Source organism: Macrobrachium rosenbergii, chromosome 59, assembly GCF_040412425.1.
Source record: "Macrobrachium rosenbergii isolate ZJJX-2024 chromosome 59, ASM4041242v1, whole genome shotgun sequence".
Taxonomy (NCBI): domain Eukaryota; kingdom Metazoa; phylum Arthropoda; class Malacostraca; order Decapoda; family Palaemonidae; genus Macrobrachium; species Macrobrachium rosenbergii.
The window spans coordinates 10,488,013-10,508,374 of NC_089799.1; the positions used below are offsets into that span (position 1 = coordinate 10,488,013).

Genomic DNA, 20,362 nt, shown 5'->3' on the forward strand with positions numbered 1-20,362 from the left:
TAGCCAGAAACAGCCTTAGAAATGACGCCAGTTAAATTGTAATGTAACATCAGATTTTTTAAAATAAAATTGTATACCCTGCCAGATCATGATGGGCCTAACTTAAGTTTCATTGGACCGAGTGCCCTTCAGGAACAAGGAATGTTTGCTCAGGGACTTAGAAACCTCCCATCTGGGAAAATCAACAATCTTCTCGGGAAGACAATTTAGAAGTAAAATTATTCAGCTAACACGTTTCGACCATTTCAGTTATTTTTGTCAGTGCCTAAGATTTTCTTTCAGTTTACTCAGCAGTAGTATTTCCAGCGATTGAGTTACAAGGAAGATAGAATTGTAAGGTGTCAAAGAAACGAGCAGGTAAAGGTTACTGCTGATTTATTACAGATCCAGGCGGCTTATATTGCGGCCGACTGACGCCGAACCGTGAGAGACAATGGAATTGACTGTGACCTGAGGTCGAAACAATAAACAATAATATGCAGTGAACGAGTACGAATTACAATACAAAACATACAGAGACACAATATAGATACAGTCTTGATGCCTGTGAATGAAGAAACATGTGATACACAATGTGTGACATTCGTATAAATACCATAAAGTAAAAATGATTAAAATGCGTGACCTGGCACGTTTTAGGCGTGACTAATTTAGCTTGAAGAAAACGGGAAGTCACCAAAGAAAACAAGCTCAGCGGAGACTTAATTAATGGCGCCGCGAAACACTATCCTGGCGCCGATTGGTGACTTTACAAATACTCCCAAGACGAGGACGCGTCTGATTAATCCCTGTATCTGCTGGGGCGCTGAAGGTGCCGCGGCTCCTTGAAAGATAACTGAGGGGCCTCCGCCTGTGAGGCTGCTGTTTGGGCGGTCCCTTCCTGGGGCGGCCGCCTGCGGTGGTGAGGGCGTGCTGGAGTGCGTTTGGGCGGAAGGGGTGCTGCGTCGCTGCCGGGACTCTCCGACAGGAAGGCGGGCTTTAGCCGGTCTATGGAAACCCAGTCGTTCCTGCCTGGGAGTGCCAGCTGGAACGCCTTGCTGTTCCGTTCCAGCACGCGGAAGGGTCCCCTGTAGGGCTTAGTTAGTGGTGGACGGACGGCGTCGACTCTGGCGAAGACGTGGGTGGCGGATGACAGCTGTGGCGGCACGAAGGTGGTTGCTCTGTCGATGTATGGCGCCTGCAAGGAGGCGAACTTGCCGGCCACGTCGCGGAGCCTCTGCAGAGATGGGGGGGAGTGGCGATCATCCGTCCACGAGCTCTCCGGCACCACGAGGGGTTCCCCATGGGTTTGTTCAGCTGCGGATGGGGTGCCGTCGGCTCTGGGGCGGTCCTCAACCCGAGGAGGACCCGCGGCAGCTGATGTTTCCAGTCCTCGGCGGTGCAGCGGGCCATGAGGATGACTTTGGGACCTGTGGAACCGTTCAACCAGGCCGTTGGCCGCTGGGTTGTACGCTGTGGTGGTGTGGTGCGTGGTTCCCAGCAGTTGAGCCAGGGCAGACCACAGCTCGGAGAGGAAGCGGGGCCCCTGTCGGTTGTGATGTGGTCCGGGCCGCGGCGGCTAACCCAACTGGAGAGCAGGGCCTCGGCGCACGCGCTGGCGGTGGCTTCTTGCATGGGTGTGGCCGGGCCACCTCGTTGAACGGTCTACCACCGTGAGGAGGTATCTGGATCCGCCTGATGGGGAAGGGGCCCGACGACGTCGATGGATGTGGCCGGCGGCGCCCTGGCTGTGGGGAACTCGCCTACCCCGACTGCGTGTGACGACCCACTTTACTGGTCTGGCACTGCAGGCACTGTTTTGCCCAGGCTGTGGCGTCCTTTTGCACCCGTGCCAGACGAACTTTTTGAAAGCAGTTTGGCGTGGTCCTGCCGGAGGGTGTGAGAGGCCGTGGATGATGTCAAATACCTGGCGTGGCGTGAGGCTGGAACCAAAGGCGGGGCTGGCCTGTGCTGATGTCACAGAGCAGGCTGGGGCCTCGGGGCGAGGTCACGTCCGCCACTGAGGATGTGATGGCGGTGCGGTATGCTGGGGTTTCTGGGTCAGCGGCCTGTTCTCTGGCAAGGTCCTGGTAATCTACACTGCTGCACTGCGTTCAACTCGACTCTGGAGAGGGCGTCTGCTACGGGATTTTCTTGCCGGGAGGTACCTGACGGAACAGGTAAATTCGGCTATGGCTGAGAGGTGGCGCTGCTGTCTGGAAGACCATGCGTCCCCTTGCTTCGTGAATGGCGTGAACCAGTGGCTGGTGGTCTGTGAAGATTGTGAAGGGCGTCCCTCCAGGAGGAAACTTGAAGTGCCGAACTGCGCGGTACATCGCGCAGAGTTCCCTGTCGAAGGTGCTGTATCGGGACTCTGCGAGGATTGAACTTCTTGCTGAAGAAGGCGATGGGCTGGGGGCGCCGTTGATGATTTGCTCCAGAACAGCACCGCAGGCAACGTTACTGGCGTCTGTCGTCAGCTGGAGAGCCTTGGGATCCTGGTGTGCCAAGGCGGTTGCCTTGGTGAGAGGCGGCCTTCGTCCGGGAAAAGGCCTGCTGCTGGCTGGGTCCCCAAGACAGGGACTTCGGTTGACCTTTAGGACTTCCGTCAGGGGGCCGTGGTGTGCGCGATCCCGGGGATGAACCGCCTGTAAAGTTTACCATCCCAAGGAACTCCTGGACGGCCTTGATGGAGGTGGGTGTCGGGAACTTTGCTCACGGCTGCCACTTTCGATGTAAGAGAGGCGGGCGCCTGTCGGAGACACCTCGTGACCCAGGAACTCTGCTTTCTGGACGCCGAATGTACACTTGTCAAAGCGGACGACGAGGCCGTTTTCTTGGAGGCGCTGGAGGACTGCTTTGATGTGCCTCTGGTGTTCGCTGTGAGACCTGGAAAATATGAGAATGTCGTCGACGTAGCAGACGCAGAATTTTAGGTCCCCAGGATGCTGTCCATGAGCCGCTGGAAGGTGGCCCCGGCGTTCCTCAGCCCGAAGGTGGAGAAGGCGAACACATAGGACCCGAAGGGCGTGATGATGGCTGTCTTTGGTATGTCCTCTGGCGCAACAGGTACCTGGAAATAAGATTTAAGAAGGTCCAATTTAGTGAATATTTTGGCCCCGTGAAAGGAGGCCGTGAGGTCTTGCATATTGGGTAGAGGGTAGTGGTCGGGCTCCGTTGCAATGTTGAGCCGCCTGTAGTCGCCGCAGGGTCTCCAGGAGCCGTCCGGTTTCTGCACCATGTGGAGGGGGAGGCCCATGGACTGGAGGCTTTCCTGCAGATGCCCATCCGTTCCATCTCCCGCGAATGCTTTTTTTCGCCTCCTGAAGGCGCTGAGGGGAAGCCTGCGGAACTTCGCATGTGTCGGGGCCCTTTAGTCACTATATGGTGGTATATGCCGTGTTGGCTGGGGCCCCGGGGACTTAGCGGCTTCGGGCCAAACACCTCAGGAACTCCGACAGAAGGTGTGCGTGCTGGTGGGGCGACGGCGCTGATGGTGGGTCTGGGTCCGCCGTTAACGGAGAGACCGGCAGGAGTCGGTGCTCGAGGAGCTTGCGCCCCACGTCGACTAGCAGGCCGAAGTGCGCCAGAAAATCGGCCCCCAGGAGTGGGGTTCCTACGTCCGCGACGATGAAGTCCCAGGAGTAACTCTGGCCAGGATGGAGATCGACAGGAGCCTGGTGCCGTAGGAGAGGATGGGGTTCGTTGGCGGCCGTCAGGAAAGGCGGCCGGTCTGGTGTCTGGTTGCGGTCCTCTCTGGATGCTGGGAAGACCGACTTAAAGGCTCCTGTGTCGACCAGCATCATCCTGCCGGAGACGGTGTCGCGGACGTAAAACCTACTGTTTTTGAGGCCCTGGGTTCTTCGGCTGCCATGGCGGCCTGTCCTGCTGGCCGCCGCCACCCCCGTTTTTGAACGGTTGAACGAGCAGGGCGGCAGGCAGTTTCGGGCGTCCTTTCCGAACCACTTGTGATAGCGACAGAAGCCGGGGACCACCGTCTGCTGTGGTTCGGTGGACGTCTGTTGGCGATGGCGTTGACGGGCTGCTCTACGTCCTCTTCAGGCTGGACCGGAGCTGACCGGCTGAGTGGCCGGTTTTAGCCGCTGTGAAGCCTTGACGGAGTCTGTGAGTGTTGTGCCGCCTCTGAGGTCCTCGACAGGCATGGTGTAGGGTGAGCGATCTGGTTGCGTACTTCCGGGAGGAGTTGGCGAAGGAAAATTTCGTATGAAGCTTATCTCCTGCCGCTTGTTTGTGCCACCGAGACTGGTGTTGACAGGAGATCTACGACCATGCCCCAAGCGTCTCTTGGATCGAGGTCGTGGCGTGGATTATTGGCAAGGTCGATAGCACGGGCGGCCCGCCGGCGATGGGCAGGGAGCAAGCTTCGAGGAGAACTTTTGTGGTGCTGTATGTGAGGTGAGTGTTTCGGGTACCGCGAGATGAGTTTGTTGTACACGTCCTCGGAAGGGCGTTGAGCACTGTGTCGGCCTGTAGGATTTCGTCCGTGAGGTCCGCGATTCTGAAGTGGCTCTCCACCCTGCGCAGCCACCTCGATGGGTTGCCCTGCGTAAACGGGCGGCAGCTTTAGGGTGAGGGCGGCCCGCGATTGTGTTGCCCGGCCGTGTGTTCGGGCGCTGGTGTGGAGTTGCGGGAGGGCCTCGGCGCGGGGCGGGGCGGCTGCGATGGGAGGTAGGTAAACCTCCGGGTCCGCGGGGTCGCGTTTAACTGCATGAAGGAGGGGATATCCGGCGTCCATGCTCGCTCTGACCCCCACTGGGTAGGATACTCGGCGTCGATGCGCACTTTCGTGCGCCGTGTGTTCCGCTAGTGGCGGCTGGTGGGGTACGCCGAGAGTCAGCACGCTCAAAACGCTGGTTACAGCGCCGTGTTTAGGCCGCTAAGAGCGTTTTTGGAGAAATCCTGGAGCCAAGACTGAGTCGCCGTGTGAGTCCGCTAATGGCTCCGGGATACTCCCGGGGTCACCACTGTAAGGTGTCAAAGAAACGAGCAGGTAAAGGTTACTGCTGATTTATTACAGATCCAGGCGGCTTATATTGCGGCCGACTGACGCGAACCGTGAGAGACAATGGAATTGACTGTGACCTGAGGTCGAAACAATAAACAATAATATGCAGTGAACGAGTACAAATTACAATAAAAACATACAGAGACACAATATAGATACAGTCTTGATGCCTGTGAATGAAGAAACATGTGATACACAATGTGTGACATTCGTATAAATACCATAAAGTAAAAATGATTAAAATGCGTGACCTGGCACGTTTTAGGCGTGACTAATTTAGCTTGAAGAAAACGGAAGTCACCAAAGAAAACAAGCTCAGCGGAGACTTAATTAATGGCGCCGCGAAACACTATCCTGGCGCCGAATTGGTGACTTTACAGATTCACTGATTGCCAGCCTGTCCCAAGGTCACAGCAATTTCATCGCTTTCGATTATAGCCGTCCTACTTACAGTGCGTTGATCGGAACTCAATTTGCATCAAGGTTTCGATGGTTTAGTTTTCTGCAAAGAAAACTATTGTGCCGGCTTTGTCTGTCCGTCAGCACTTTTTCTGTCCGCCCACATATCTTAAAAACTACTGAGGTTACAGGGCTGCAAATTGGTATGCTGATCATCCACCCTCCAATCATCAAACAACAAATTGCACCCCTCTAGCCTCAGTAGTTTTCATTTTATTTAAAGTTATAAAGTTAGCTATAATCGTGCGTCTAGCAACGATATAGGCCAAGCCACCACCGGGCCGTGATTAAAGTTTCATGGGCCGTGGCTTGTACAGCATTATGCCGAGACCACCGAAAGATAGATCTATTTTCGGTGGCCTTGATTATACGCTACGCAGAAAACACGACTGCGCAGAAGAAACTTCGGCGCATTTTTTACTTGTAACAAACTTCTTCTCGGGCTAATTCATAAGAGGGGTATAGCTGTTTTTAATGAGTCTCCTCCAGCTATTTCTACCTTGATGGCCAATTTCATAATTAGTTTTGGCAGAAGTTTTATACACGGATGCCCTTCCTGACTCCAACCCTCCCAAATTATCCGGACTTGGGACCGGCTTGATCTCCCCTTCCCCCAGTGGCTAGTTTATGTTTGCAAGAGTAGCAACAACAACAATAAGCCTTCACTAGTAAAAGGATTTTAAAGGATTAGTGTGGAAATAACTACCGCCCCGAGATTTTCTTTTTTTGAATCATTCCCTATCAGGAGAAGCCGCTTGTTGTCGGGAAAAAAAGAACAATGTTGATTATATCAAGACTTATAATTAAATTATAATTAAACATTTACTTGAATCGTACCTGTCTGTCTCTGTCTGTCTGTGTTGAGGATGTTTGGTAGAAATCGATGAAGATCACAATTTGTTTGTTAGTTTTCATTCGCTTGGGCAAACAGACAGACGAAAGAAAACATAATAATAATAATAATAATAATAATAATAATAATAATAATAATAATAATAATAATAATGAGAGAATAAAAAGACTATAATTTAAGCAACTGCATTCGAATGTCCTCTTTTTTTTTCTTTTTTTTTTTTAGACAGACAGATTTAACACTGGTGTTGAATTAATCTTTCCTAGTGAAATAACGAATATCATACGCAAATCTTAAGAGAGGATTATCACGGAATAAGTACATGAAGAGCCTGCATACACGCCAGCACACACACGCATACATATCTATCTATATGTATGTATATATATAATGTATGTAATATATATATATATATATATATATATATTATATATATATATATATATATATATATATATATATATATATATATATATATAATATATATATATATATAAATATAACATATATATAGTATGAGAGAGAGAGAGAGAGAGAGAGAGAGAGAGAGAGAGAGAGAGAGAGAGAGAGAGAGAGAGAGAGAGACAGAATTACAGGGACTAATATGTTCTCCTGAGCTATACTGATGTGGGTAGACATTAATTACAGGGACTAATCACTGGAAGAGCAAAAAGCATATAAATAACTGCTCTATCCATAACTTTATTTTAGACGTCACCGCTTGATGATAATATGACTGACACCGAAAACCACTGCTAGTTCGATATAAATATACATACATAATATATATATATATATATATATATATATATATATATATATACTGTATATATTTTTGTCAGTATTTCAAGGCTAACAGAGAGTTATTAGTCAAAGGATTATCCAGCGGAATTTTTATATACTTCACTAACACAGGGAACTAAGCTTCTAATCGCTAGGGTTTATCTAATATAATTTTGAACTCTCCGTTCTCATGTCAGTAAGAATTTTAGTTATGTATAAACTGTACAATGGCATTGAATTATCGTTCTTGCTCTTTGCAATTACCATATCTCAATGAAATGCTGATTTGCTGTCGGAGATTTACGTTCTTGTGCAGTTTTGCGGAGTAAAATGAATGATCTTTTACCTTCCTATGTTTATTGTGAATACAGTTGCAAGCGGCAGCTGTTTAGTGTTCGTCCCATTTTCGGGAGGCAATATCTGTCTATCTATCTATATATCTATCTATCTATCTATCTATCTATATATATATATATATATATATATATATATATATATATTTTATATATATATATATGTATGTATGTATATGTATATATACGTTATGTATATGTGTAAATATATATATATATATATATATATATATATATATATATATATATATATATATATATATATATATATATATATATATATGTCAACTGGAGTTACAGTGAGATCAAGACATCGTTAAATGAAGATGGCATAACCCTGACCAATTTTTGATGCGACCCCATCCCGGCCGAATGAGGTCACAGGTCCACCAAGTGATCAGGGAGCTCTACATTGGAATCACCTTCGACCTGTACAATGTGAGCAGGTGTTCTGCACATCTGTATGAAAGGTGTCAGGCTTTGGGAAGTTTCGCTGAATATCGATCGCTTCCCTAATGTTTCGGTGAATGATGCTGGCTAATTTCCACTAAATTCTAGGTTTTATCTAGTGAAATTGTTGTGATGAAGGACTGCAATTAACATATAAATACTTATTTCGTATTTTGGAAAATAGTTTTGATCAGGATGACGTAAGGTTATTTATTTATTGCACGAAGAAAAGGACGGAGGCTGGATCAGGTGAGGATTAGTCAGACACTCGTGAGGAAACTGTTCGCAGTTCAGTGTTTCATTTAGTCGTGGAAACAGTGCCAACAGTGCCTCATATGGCACTCTGGAAGTAATTCAGATCACAACTTTTGCCAAGAACTAACGTTTCGTAAGAGCTGTTTCTTCCCTGTGACCAAGAACTTGTCGACTGTGCTTCTAGTTCGTGGAAAACAAAAGTTGATTTACCGTGTGTATATATATCTCTTGATGGAACGTAAATGTTTTGCGCAAATGTAAAAAAATCTTTATACGTGTATATCTCTCTTCAAGGAATCTTCAGTGCTGCAGCTACGAGTAAATCAAATACATCCGAAGTGTTTTTTAAAAGCCAAATGCGTTTATTTAAGAAAATTTTTGTTCAGCAACATCGCCAACTTAGCCGTGGAAAAATTGGGCTCGAGTCGAGAGCCATGAATATTAGGACATAAAAATGAAAGCGAGAAAGATCCCTTTAGGCACTGAAATTGAAGTATAAATGAGCTGTCAGTAAACAGCAGCTTTTACTTGACTAATGCACTTCCTATTAGGCTACTCTGTTCCAGATTTTAAAACGGGAACGAGACGATTATTGAGACTTGGAGCGGAGGGCCTGAAAAGTCTGCCTCTTAAAATCCGACTTTTCTTTTGTGACTTTTCAATCAGATGTTCTCCTTTCCTTTCCTAGAAAAGCTGATGAAACTTCTCCCTTCCTTTCCTAGAAAGGCTGAAGAAACTTCTCCTTTCCTTTCCCAGAAAGCCTGATGAAACTTCTCCTTTCCTTTCCTAGAAGGGCTGATGAAACTTCTTTTCCTTTCCTAGAAAGGCTGATGAAACTTCTTTCCTTTCCTAGAAAGGCTGATGAGACTTTTCCTTTTCTTTCCTAGAAGGCTGATGAGACTTTTCCTTTTCTTTCCTAGAAGGCTGATGAGACTTCTTTCCTTTCCTAGAAAGGCTGATGAGACTTTTCCTTTCCTAGAAAGGCTGATGAAACTTCTCCTTTTCCTTTCCTAGAAAGGCTGATGAAACTTGAGATCAAATCCGATTTTTCAAGATGCTCCAAAAATTTTCTCGGGAGTTACTCAGCAGCGTCGTAAAGCTTATGCAAGTTGAGCTGTCTCACGTCTAGAAATAGCCCCTAAGCAGTTATATATATTTCAAAATAATGGTATTTTACTTTCTATTCTAAATTAATATCTCCAATTTACCGACAGCAGTCAAGTAATTTTTGACTAACGAAAATGAAGTTAGTGATGTATAATATCAATAGCTCTTCATTGCCATGCGCAGCTAAATAGGAAGGAAGGAGTGTTTCACTGCGGACATACGGCTAAATGATGTAAATATTAAAGTTATATGAATGATTATACTCACACAATAAAGAAATGGAACAGGGGTACATTAGTTAAAACAGAAAATAGTATGATTCAAAAAAGTTGTTTTTATCTAATATACATGAAATAATTTCTAGAGCTTCAAATTTCCCCCTTAAGAATCGGACACTTACGGTGCTGATAATACATTACGCAATCGATCACATAGCTCCTATAATTGCTGAACCATTCCACCATATTAACACCGTATTCTACCCACCTGCTTTGCTCACTGTAACGGCAAACCATCATCCAACGTCATATCCGTAACACGTCTCTCTCTCTCTCTCTCTCTCTCTCTCTCTCTCTCTCTCTCTCTCTCTCTCTCTCTCTCTCTCTCTATATATATATATATATATATATATATATATATATATATATATATATATATATACATATATATATATATACTGTATATATATACTATATATATATATATATACATATATACTATATGTTTGTGTACTATACAGATGCTGAGTTGTAAAACGCTTATAATTAACGGTGAATGATTCCGCCAGTTAATGACTTTGAAATTAACATAGCACCAAAAATATTTAATCAAAGTTTATTTTTCCAGACGATAATTGCCGACGAACCAAAATGATTGCAATTTTTGTTCTGACTGCACGGCTGAAATAGTCAATAATTATCACTGGCATTAAATTCTCTATGAAGAGAATTCTCTGTGATATTTAGGTACAAAAGCTCCAAATAACGGTCCTAATGAAACTATCCTCATTTAGATCAATGAAAATTACCAGTATCACTTTAAAGAAAATGTATATGATTAATTAGGAATAATCAACCCCTGCAAATTTCACTTTTTATTCAAAAGATAAACAGAAATATGTAAGACGAGGCTTACGCGCGTAAATAGGCTAATAGACTATTTACATATTTAATCCACGGCAAAGAAAAGAATCTTTAGATATATAATTTATAAAGTTAGATTTACTTTATTTCAGTCTTTCCTCGTCCTTGGGAAACCTTTGCATGTTGCGTAACACGAACAAGACATCTGGTCACACGATAAGATTCCACAGGTCGAAATATCCTTGATCATATGTAACACGTGGAGAAGAATTTGCCGCTTTTTTTTCTCTTTCTCTCAATAGGATCCTGAAAGATCTTTGAAACACTTAAAGAGACTAAATGATAGTTTTTGAGCACCTGAAGTTCTGCATTCACATTAAGCGATATTTAATTTGTAAAAATGTTTGATTTTTATTGGTTGTAAAACAGAGTTTTAGTTTATAAAAAACATTCCTGCATTCACACACACACACACACACACACACATATATATGTGTGTACATATGAGTGTATGTGTATATACATATATATAAATATATATACTGTATATACCGTATATATAAGGATATATATATATATATATATATATATATATATATATATATATATATATATATATATATATATATATATATATATATATAGATAGAGAGAGAGAGAGAGAGAGAGAGAGAGAGAGAGAGAGAGAGAAGAGAGAGAGAGAGAGAGAGAGAGAGAGTCATCAAACGCTCCAAAAGGCCATCCAAAAAATAATCTCCTTACCAGAAGAAATATTCAAGAGAAACAACCAAACCGACATTACTTCAGAAAAAGATTTGATATGCAAATGAATTCACATAATTCACTCCTACTCAGAGCTCCGTAAAGCAGCCAGGCCCAGAATTTCAACTGACGAGGGTTTCGGTAATTTCCTAATCAAAAAGAGACAGGTGTTTCGATAATTGCTGATGCATCAGTTTCCATATTTCTATTAAATACACTTACGTATATGTCTTTGCTTCATATCACCAACAAATTTCGATGGTGTAGGATACACACACAAGCATATATCATATATATATATATATATATATATATATATATATATATATATATATATATATATATATATATAATATATAATATGTAATATGTAAACAAGTATATGGAAATTTTCATAAATATATATATATATATATATATATATATATATATATATATATATATATATATATATATATATATATATATATATATATATATATTATTATATATATATATATATATATATATATATATATATATATATATATATATATATATATATATATATATATATATATATATATATATATATACCACCCTATACCGCCATCCAGTGCTTATGTCCTTATAATTACCAATGATGTTTACATTTGATCATTGAAATTTCCCCCCTAAAAATCGAAAAATGTAAACCATAATGTCATCTATTTTAATAATACCTTGATCCTTTCTAATTAAATTATAAACTATATAAATCTTTGTTTCCTCCCGCATTTGCTTAGTCCAGCGATTTGTACTTAAATATCGGAGCCAGATTTGTATTTTTGTCCGAAATGCATTTCCTAATTTAAACCATAAATCCTCCCCCTTCCTCTTTGTTCCTGTACTCCAACAACTATTCTTAAGATGAGGAATAAGAATCCCACAAATATACTTTAGATCAGTGAAACTGATTTTATTACTTTCGCCTTTACGTCCGTCACAATAATCAAAGCTCAGAATCTCATCATACACAATAGTACCCGCTTACAGTCGGTAGGACGTGCGTCCTTGACATACTCTGGGAAGATAGGGGCGTGAGGTCACCCATTTCTGGGATGAATCGATATTCACCGACGTCCGCAACGTGAAATAATTATTCCTGTCTTGTACTTGGAGGAAAGTCGTATACTTCTCTATTCGTGTCTCTCGGTATTAGTGGAGTACACATGCGTTCGTAGATTCGTGTTTTGAACACATGAATTGGATGTTACTTTATTCGTTTTTATCGTTTGATGGAATGAGTTCGCTTTCCTTTGCGTGTTTAGAATGCAGCTGGATGTAGTGTGGTTGCTTTCACGCTTGATTAAAATATTTTGGGACCCTCTAAGCGCTTCGCAATGCCTATTTGGGAAGTAACTGAATTGATTTAATTGAATATAGAATTTAGGCCGAAGGCCAAGCACTGGGACCTATGAGGCCATCCAGCGTTGAAACGGAAATTGGCACTAAAAGGTTTGAAAGGTGTAGCAGGAGGGAAACCTCGCAGTTGTATTATGAAATAATTGTTAGGAGAGGGTGGAAAGTAAGTTGGAAGAAAGAGAATAAGAAAGGAGGTACAGTAAAAGGAGCGAAAGGGGATGCAGCTACGGAGCGAAGGCATGCTGAAAAGAACCTTAAATAATGCCTACAGTGCACCGCATTAGGTGCACTGACGGCAGTACCCCCCAATGGAGTTTGGAATGTAATGAGCAATATACTCGTATGTGCACATTTATATTCGGTTTAAGAATACGTACGATATTTGATAACTCAAAGCGCGGTTGCAGACACCATATGTGATTAGATGCTCGTCTGCTAAAGCAATCTGAATCCGTTAAAATGAGAATGCACGCCATTAAAGGAGCAAGTATCCTTACTGGTATAAGGCCAACTTAATGTAACAAGAGCATCGACAACAACGAAAACTCATTAGAGATCAGACACAGTAGCCGCACATTTAGTATGCCAATGAAGGTCATGTAACTTACGTAACTAGGTCACGACAAAGTTCATCATCTCAGACTTACCAGCTACATTTATAGGCTTGAATAAGTATAAACTAAATAATACTTACTTTTTTTTAACTATATCGTTGATTAGACACTGATCAATTGTTAATCTAAGAAGCAACAACTAAGAACATTATAACCTCTTTCTTTGCAATGATCAGTAACCTCATCGATATAAAGTTAAGCAAGATTAACATAAGGTATTTCATATTGTATTTATACAGGCAAATGTATATACATTTACACACTCGACATGGAGGGAACTCAACAGAATCCATTTGTAATATCAATTGCAGTGAATCAGGCGTCAACAAAATGAGTATTTGATAACATGCAAAATACTGAAATGTATGAAACTTTACCTTCACCCTAGCACACAAAATATACAATAATGGGGAACATTTCTGTATGCTAAGTAAAACACTTTCACTCACTTGAATGGAGTGATTCTGTAAGAAGCATAAGGGAAAATGAGTATATCCATACGGGACGTAATATTTTCACATTAGGAACCACACCAGTTCTTATGAACTTTTCAATACTCTTGCATTCATATATTATTTCAAAAGGTGTCATTTTATTTCAGAATTCCTTACATAAAGTTTTATACTTGGAATTTCATAGAAGAATAGTGTAACGCTCGATACCAGTCGAAGGACAAATGAAACACTAATTCTACTGAGACGAAATCTGTTCAAATAGAAAATAACTTTGTTTTATAACACTGAAAAAAATTAAAATGTATCATTTAGATGTAAAAAAATAGATAGAAAGATAATTAAAAAAAAACATACATCCGTCAGGTGTACACGAACAAAAGGAACAGAATCCGAAAAAGGAAAAGATCTTTGCAAAGTGTGATCGCAAAGCTTAAAATCACCTGCAGTTCAGCCGTGGTTTCTCGAAGACGAAAGGAAGAAGAGCAGCAGTAAAAAAAAAAAAAATAAAAAAAAGATGGCGACGAGAACGAAAACAAAAGCGTCCTTTTGGTTATTCACTTTGTTACTGATCAAAGTACTTATAACCCCTTCGCTCTCCGAGGAACCAGTGGTCCTGTGGGACAACGAGCAATCGGAGATGATTCCTGACGCAGACGCAGGCGCAGACGCTGACGCTGGCGTCCACGACGCAGAAGGCGCCAACGCCACCCAGATCGAATTCCTCGACATCACGGATCTGAAGGACGGCCTCAATGACTGGAACTTCCTCGGGATGTGGTCCAAGTACGACCTCAGCGACCTTCAGGAGGAGCATAAACTCGTGCCCGAGAATCCTGACAGGGAGGACCAGGCTGTGTTGATTTGCCACGTGAGTATTAGTATAACGAGTATAATCAGGTCTGAAGTTTGTGTATATTTATCCGAAGTTTGTGCATATTTTTTGTCGTCTTTCTGTCCGGCCCTTATTTTTGGTGTGTATTTTTAATCTATCTCGCATTTACATAATATACTGACTTTGTACTCATCATAATAAATGTGTGTTATGTTACTAGATTTGTATTATAGATGGTAGTATGGTACTTTTTTCTAGTGCATGTGATATGTTTCTTGTGTTGGCTAACTATCTCATGAATAATTGTGCGACTGCTCATATATATACATATACATATATATATATATATATATATATATATATATATATATATATATATATATATATATATATATATATATACTGTGTCATCATTTTCTTATTTTGTGTGATTTTCTTTCTTGCATGGTTGTATATTATAACAATATAGATGGAACTCATGTGAAGGATGTTTTTTCATCGACTATATGTAGACACAAACACACACACATATATATACTGTATATATATATATATATATATATATATATATATATATATATATATATATATATATATATATATATATATATATATATATGTGTGTGTGTGTGTGTGTGTGTGTCTACATATAGTCGATGAAAACATTCTTCACATGAGTTCCATCTATATTGTTATAATATATAACCATGCAAGAAAGAAAATCACACAAAAATAAGAAAATGATGACACAGCCTTAGAATCAGAATCCTAACTGTTAATTACGACATGCCATTAGTTACGAGACTCAAGTTGAAATACTATGCTGTCTGTTAAATATTCTCAAGTAACATACATAAATGTTCTCAAGTATTAGGAAACCAGCTGTGAATGTTTTATTAAGATTTTTTTTGCCGTTCCTCTTAACAAGGGGTGGCCCCAGAGAAAAGACAAGACAGTGGACATTGCCACCTTCAAACTTTAGTTAACAAATTGCCAATGAACCTCTAATGTAAAAAAAAAGGAAAAAAAAACACGTTTAATACTCCTACTACACTTGGCACAATACATATATATATATGTATGTATATTTATGTATATATGTATATGTATATATATATATATATATATACATATATATATATATATATATATATATATATATATATATATATATATATATATATATATATATATATATGGCAATGCCACATAAAGGACAATAAGTCAGAAAGGCCTAGCACCGTTCCGTCGTTTCTCCTTCCTTCGTGGCACTGCCTTCTTTACTCTATTTATCATCTCATATTTTCATGATTCAGTTATACACACACATAATATATATATATATATATATATATATATATATATATATATATATATATATATATATATAAAGCAAATCCACAGGAAAAAGACAGGCAGAAGTTCAGTAGTACTACTGAACTTCTGCCTGTCTTTTCCTGTGAGATCCTTTACACTAAGTCACGATGCATCTACTGTGATTTTTTAAGCATATATATATATATATATATATATATATATATATATATATATATATATATATATATATATATATATATATATGTATATAGTCTTTGGCATTCCTTCTACCTCTTGCCAACTCAATTCCAAGGTCTTTTCTTTATGTGTCTATTCCATGTATCTGACACTTTCTATGTCTTCCTCTCCTCCTACACTCCAACACTTCAGAATTAAACCAACTTTCTCCATCATATCGTTCTCTGTTCTCCTCATATGAACAAACACAAAAATGCTGCAAATGACAAGTGGCAATATTACTTACTGCGCATATCGGAACCATTGGTCGTGTAATCAGCAAGCAGCAATTAACTCACTTTTACTTATGACTTTTACTACTCATCGATTCCTACCAGCTGTGCAATGATTGGTAGTTAGGTCAGGCAGCCTTCAATACTTCTCCACTAAGCGTCATTATTACGTATGTACACTACCTCTTTCCTTCTAAGGTCGAAGATGAAATAATGGTACTATTCGTCATAAATATAGAATAGGAATAATGGGGATGGTTGCTTTGTTTTTCTCTGGAGATAATCCTGTTACGAGAAATGATTTCCTAGTGAATTATACATACATACATACTTACATACATACACATTTTACATGTATATGTGCGCAAGAAAACTTTCCGTTGGCACGGAATCACATATTTTAACCAACTTATCCATCAGAAGCACAATGCTACTTCCAACTAAAACGTAAATAATAATAATAATAATAATAATAATAATAATAATAATAATAATAATAATAATAATAATAATAATAATAATAATAATAATAATACGCACAAATTTAAAAACAAATCTCTACAGAGTATGAAAAGGGGAATCGACAAATTCCCGAAAGTTCTCTGTAGAGATTTATTTTTTAAATATATGTACCCATACAGAACTGCGGATTTGCTTCTCCTGTAATAATAATAATAATAATAATAATAATAATAATAATAATAATAATAATAATAATAATAATAATAATAATAATGGTGAAGAAATACACAGCGGTGTAGATGTAAAAATATATTTTAGAAATACATGTATAAAAAAGAAAATAAAAATAAAAATATATATTTGCATCTACACCACTGTGGATTTCTTTACCATTTTAGTGGCTCATGCTATCGTGAGGATTCTGTGAATAATAATAATAATAATAATAATAATAATAATAATAATAATAATAATAATAATAATAATAATAATAATATTAATCATAACAATAATAATAATAATAATAATAATAATAATAATAATAATAATAATACTTTCACCTGGAAACCCAGACCCAAGTCAAGAGCCACCTTTCAGATGTGGCGTTGGGAAACCAGCTGCCGCCGCCAGATAGATGACAGCCATTAAATTGATGTTTAAGCAACGACCTGGGTCTAATTGCTGAACGAGAGGATTATTCATTCAAGGTGGAATCGTGAATGGTGTTTATGCATTGACTATTAAATGAATTAGCTAGGAAAAAGAGGAATGAGTTTTTGGACGGCTGGAAAGAGTGTGCCATCCCATCTCATTCTATTTTGTAATCTTAATTTTCGTTCTGCCTCCTTTATTCAGTCTCGTCTGTGCTTTTAAACAATGTTCACGTACTTGGAAAACAAAACAGCGAGTGCTTTTTCAGATATGATTTATATATATGAATATAAACTGAATTGAACTGAACTGCATATGCACACACATTCACACACACACACACACACACACAAGCACTGGGACCTATGAGGTCATTCAACGCTGAAACGGAAATTGACTGTAAAAAGGTTTGAAAGGTGTAATAGGAGGAAAATCTCGCAGCTGCACTATGAATCAAGTGTTAGGAGAGGGTGGAAAGTAAGATGGAAGAAAGAGAATATGAAAGAAGGTACAGTAAAATGAACGAAAGGGGTTGCAGGTAGCGGCCGAAGGCACGCCGCAAAGGACCTTAAGCAATGCATACAGTATATGAATATAAAGCACCAACAGTAATCAAATAAAAGATAATTAATTCCGTAATGCTCCTCCATATTTTTATGTATATATATGATAAAAACTAAAGTAACCTTTGCTGTTATTTTAAATTCTAAATTAATTTTGGCCTCAAAAATCAAATTAAAGAAAGCCGATTTATTCACCAAACGCATACCGTATTTTTCCGAGTAATTAATTCGTTGACATGTTGAACTAGAGTCACATTACATACCGTCAATGAGAGAGAGAGAGAGAGAGAGAGAAGATATGGGTATCGTGTTCACACGAAAATTAAGACTTTTGCAAGGTGATCCACCTTTGATGAGAAAGAGGCACTTTTCTTTCTATCTATTACCTACTATGTATATGTATATATATACACATATACACATACATATATCTATACAAATATATATATGTATGCATACAGTATATATATATATATATATATATATATATATATATATATATATATATATATATATATATATATAGAGAGATATATATATATAGAGAGAAGAGAGAGAGAGAGAGATGTTAACAATGAAAAACATAGCAACATTAACTATTCGAATCACTGAAGAAACAACAATCGCATTTCTCTTCACTCTCTTCGCTTAAAACAGTAAACACGTTTATAATTAAAAACGCCACTAACAATTGTTTTTTTGAAGCGCTCGATACCAATGGAAACAAAAAAATCCCCCTTGTAAGTAGACTGTTGACATATATCGTTTTAACAACACAGACTACTTTAGCCTTCGAGCTACTGTCCCCTTCGTCAGTAGAAATGTTAGTGATTATTGCTCTGGAAACTTATAAGTTGTCCTTTCAGTTCTTCTTACAAGACATTCATTTCGTTAATATACAACATACTATCGTCAAGGTTTTCTCTCGTCCTTGGACGGGATTAGATGTAACAGTAAATGACACACACAAAACACTATCAATATTAGTTTCTCAATCACACCCAAACAGGACTGGTTCGGGTAGATGTAATCCATTTTGATCCAGTCTAAGCTACTAAAAAGTTTGTTCCCAACCACCGTGGTATAATAATAATAATAATAATAATAATAATAATAATAATAATAAATAATAATAATAATAATAATGGGTATTTTGACTCATTCCAAATGTATTTTAACAATAACAATATTAACTGATAGTTTCCCAGGTTTGTACCGTATGATTGAATGCTTACGTTAATTACGCAAATAAATAACAGTAATAAGAAGGTCTCAGCCGTCTAATGACCTAATAATAAAGACACGGTTCTCATAAAGCGAGATTTACGAGAGGATTACTACTCTTTATGAGTTCGGTTTATCTAGATTAACTTTTAGGTGTATGGAACACCTCTCTGTTTTAATTGAATATATGAATATAGAATTTGGGCCAAAGGCCAAGCAATGGGACCTACGAGGTCATTAAGCGCTGAAAAGGAAACTGACAGTAAAAGGTTTTGAAAGGTGTAACAGGAGAAAACCTCCTTTTGCCTATGACTCAATTGTTAAGGTGGGTGGAAAGTAAGACGGAAGAAAAAGAATATGAAAGGAAGTACAATAAAAGGAACGAAAGGGGTTAAAGCTAGGGCCGAAGGAACCTCAGGTAATGCCTACAGTGCACAGCGTGGTGGACAGACAGCACTAACCCCGCCCCCTCCAGGATCTCTCTATTTTAGGCCTGTTTAAATATGTCATATTCGTCATCAACCTTTCTTAACCATAACTTTAAGCCAGGTTGAGTGCCTTTTAATATATAATATATACATATATTAATAACCCAAATTCACATATGGTACCATTTTTTCTAGACAAAATCCTCAACTTTATCTCTGCCATATCTGCCTTTGGTTTAATATTAATACTGGTGCATTTGACTAATATGGCTTATGGTTGTGTCTGTTCATCCATATGCAGTGAGAGGCAAGATATGTATATGACTTACTTTGAGTTTAATTAGAAAAAATCCTCCAAAAAATTCAATTCAATTTCACTTCCATTCTGTTCCATCACCTGATCCCTCTCTCCTATTAGCATAGCCGCCTGCAATGTTCCCTCTTTCTAAAATATATAATTATTGGTTATGAATGCCTACTATACACCTAGTTTTCATTGTGCATTCTATTTAGCAAGATAGTGTTTGAATAATTTTGGCATTATCTTTGCCGTTTTTCAATATTCCTCCAGTGGACTCCTTAATAAAACATAATTAATCTTTAACAGGAGCCTTAAGTGACTGTATACTGTCTGAGGAGCTTTTGTGAATTTTAATTTGTTTCATAGCGAATGAAATTCATATCGTTACCATCTCAGCATTTATGAAGTAAAAAAGTTGATTTGTACCTTCTTTTGTTGTGACACCAGATAATGTAACATCAAATCAATCTATCAGTCGTCTCTCTCTGTCTCTCTCTCGTCATACTGAAATAATCAAATTACATCTGTTTCTGCCCAACAAGAATATCTGTTA

The 20,362-nt window shown here is 39.3% G+C and overlaps 2 protein-coding genes across 8 annotated transcripts in view; one reads left to right on the forward strand and one right to left on the reverse strand.

The window, feature by feature from the left end:
- The window catches only part of LOC136837473 (acylphosphatase-2-like), a 275,757-nt gene that overhangs the window by 44,891 nt on the left and 210,504 nt on the right, over positions 1-20,362 (reverse strand). The window lies entirely within an intron of this gene.
- LOC136837471 (uncharacterized) overlaps positions 8,176-20,362 on the forward strand; it is a 50,705-nt gene continuing 38,518 nt past the window's right edge. For 3 of the 7 annotated variants that reach the window (XM_067102254.1, XM_067102258.1, XM_067102259.1), the window contains exons 1-2: positions 8,185-8,291; positions 13,708-14,429. In XM_067102254.1, the coding sequence (XP_066958355.1) occupies positions 14,076-14,429 (354 nt within the window). In that variant the 5' untranslated portion in view covers positions 8,185-8,291; positions 13,708-14,075. Of the gene's footprint in view, positions 8,370-13,707; positions 14,430-20,362 lie in introns of all 7 variants that reach the window. The other 4 variants (XM_067102255.1, XM_067102261.1, XM_067102257.1 and 1 more) reach the window with 3 other exon arrangements.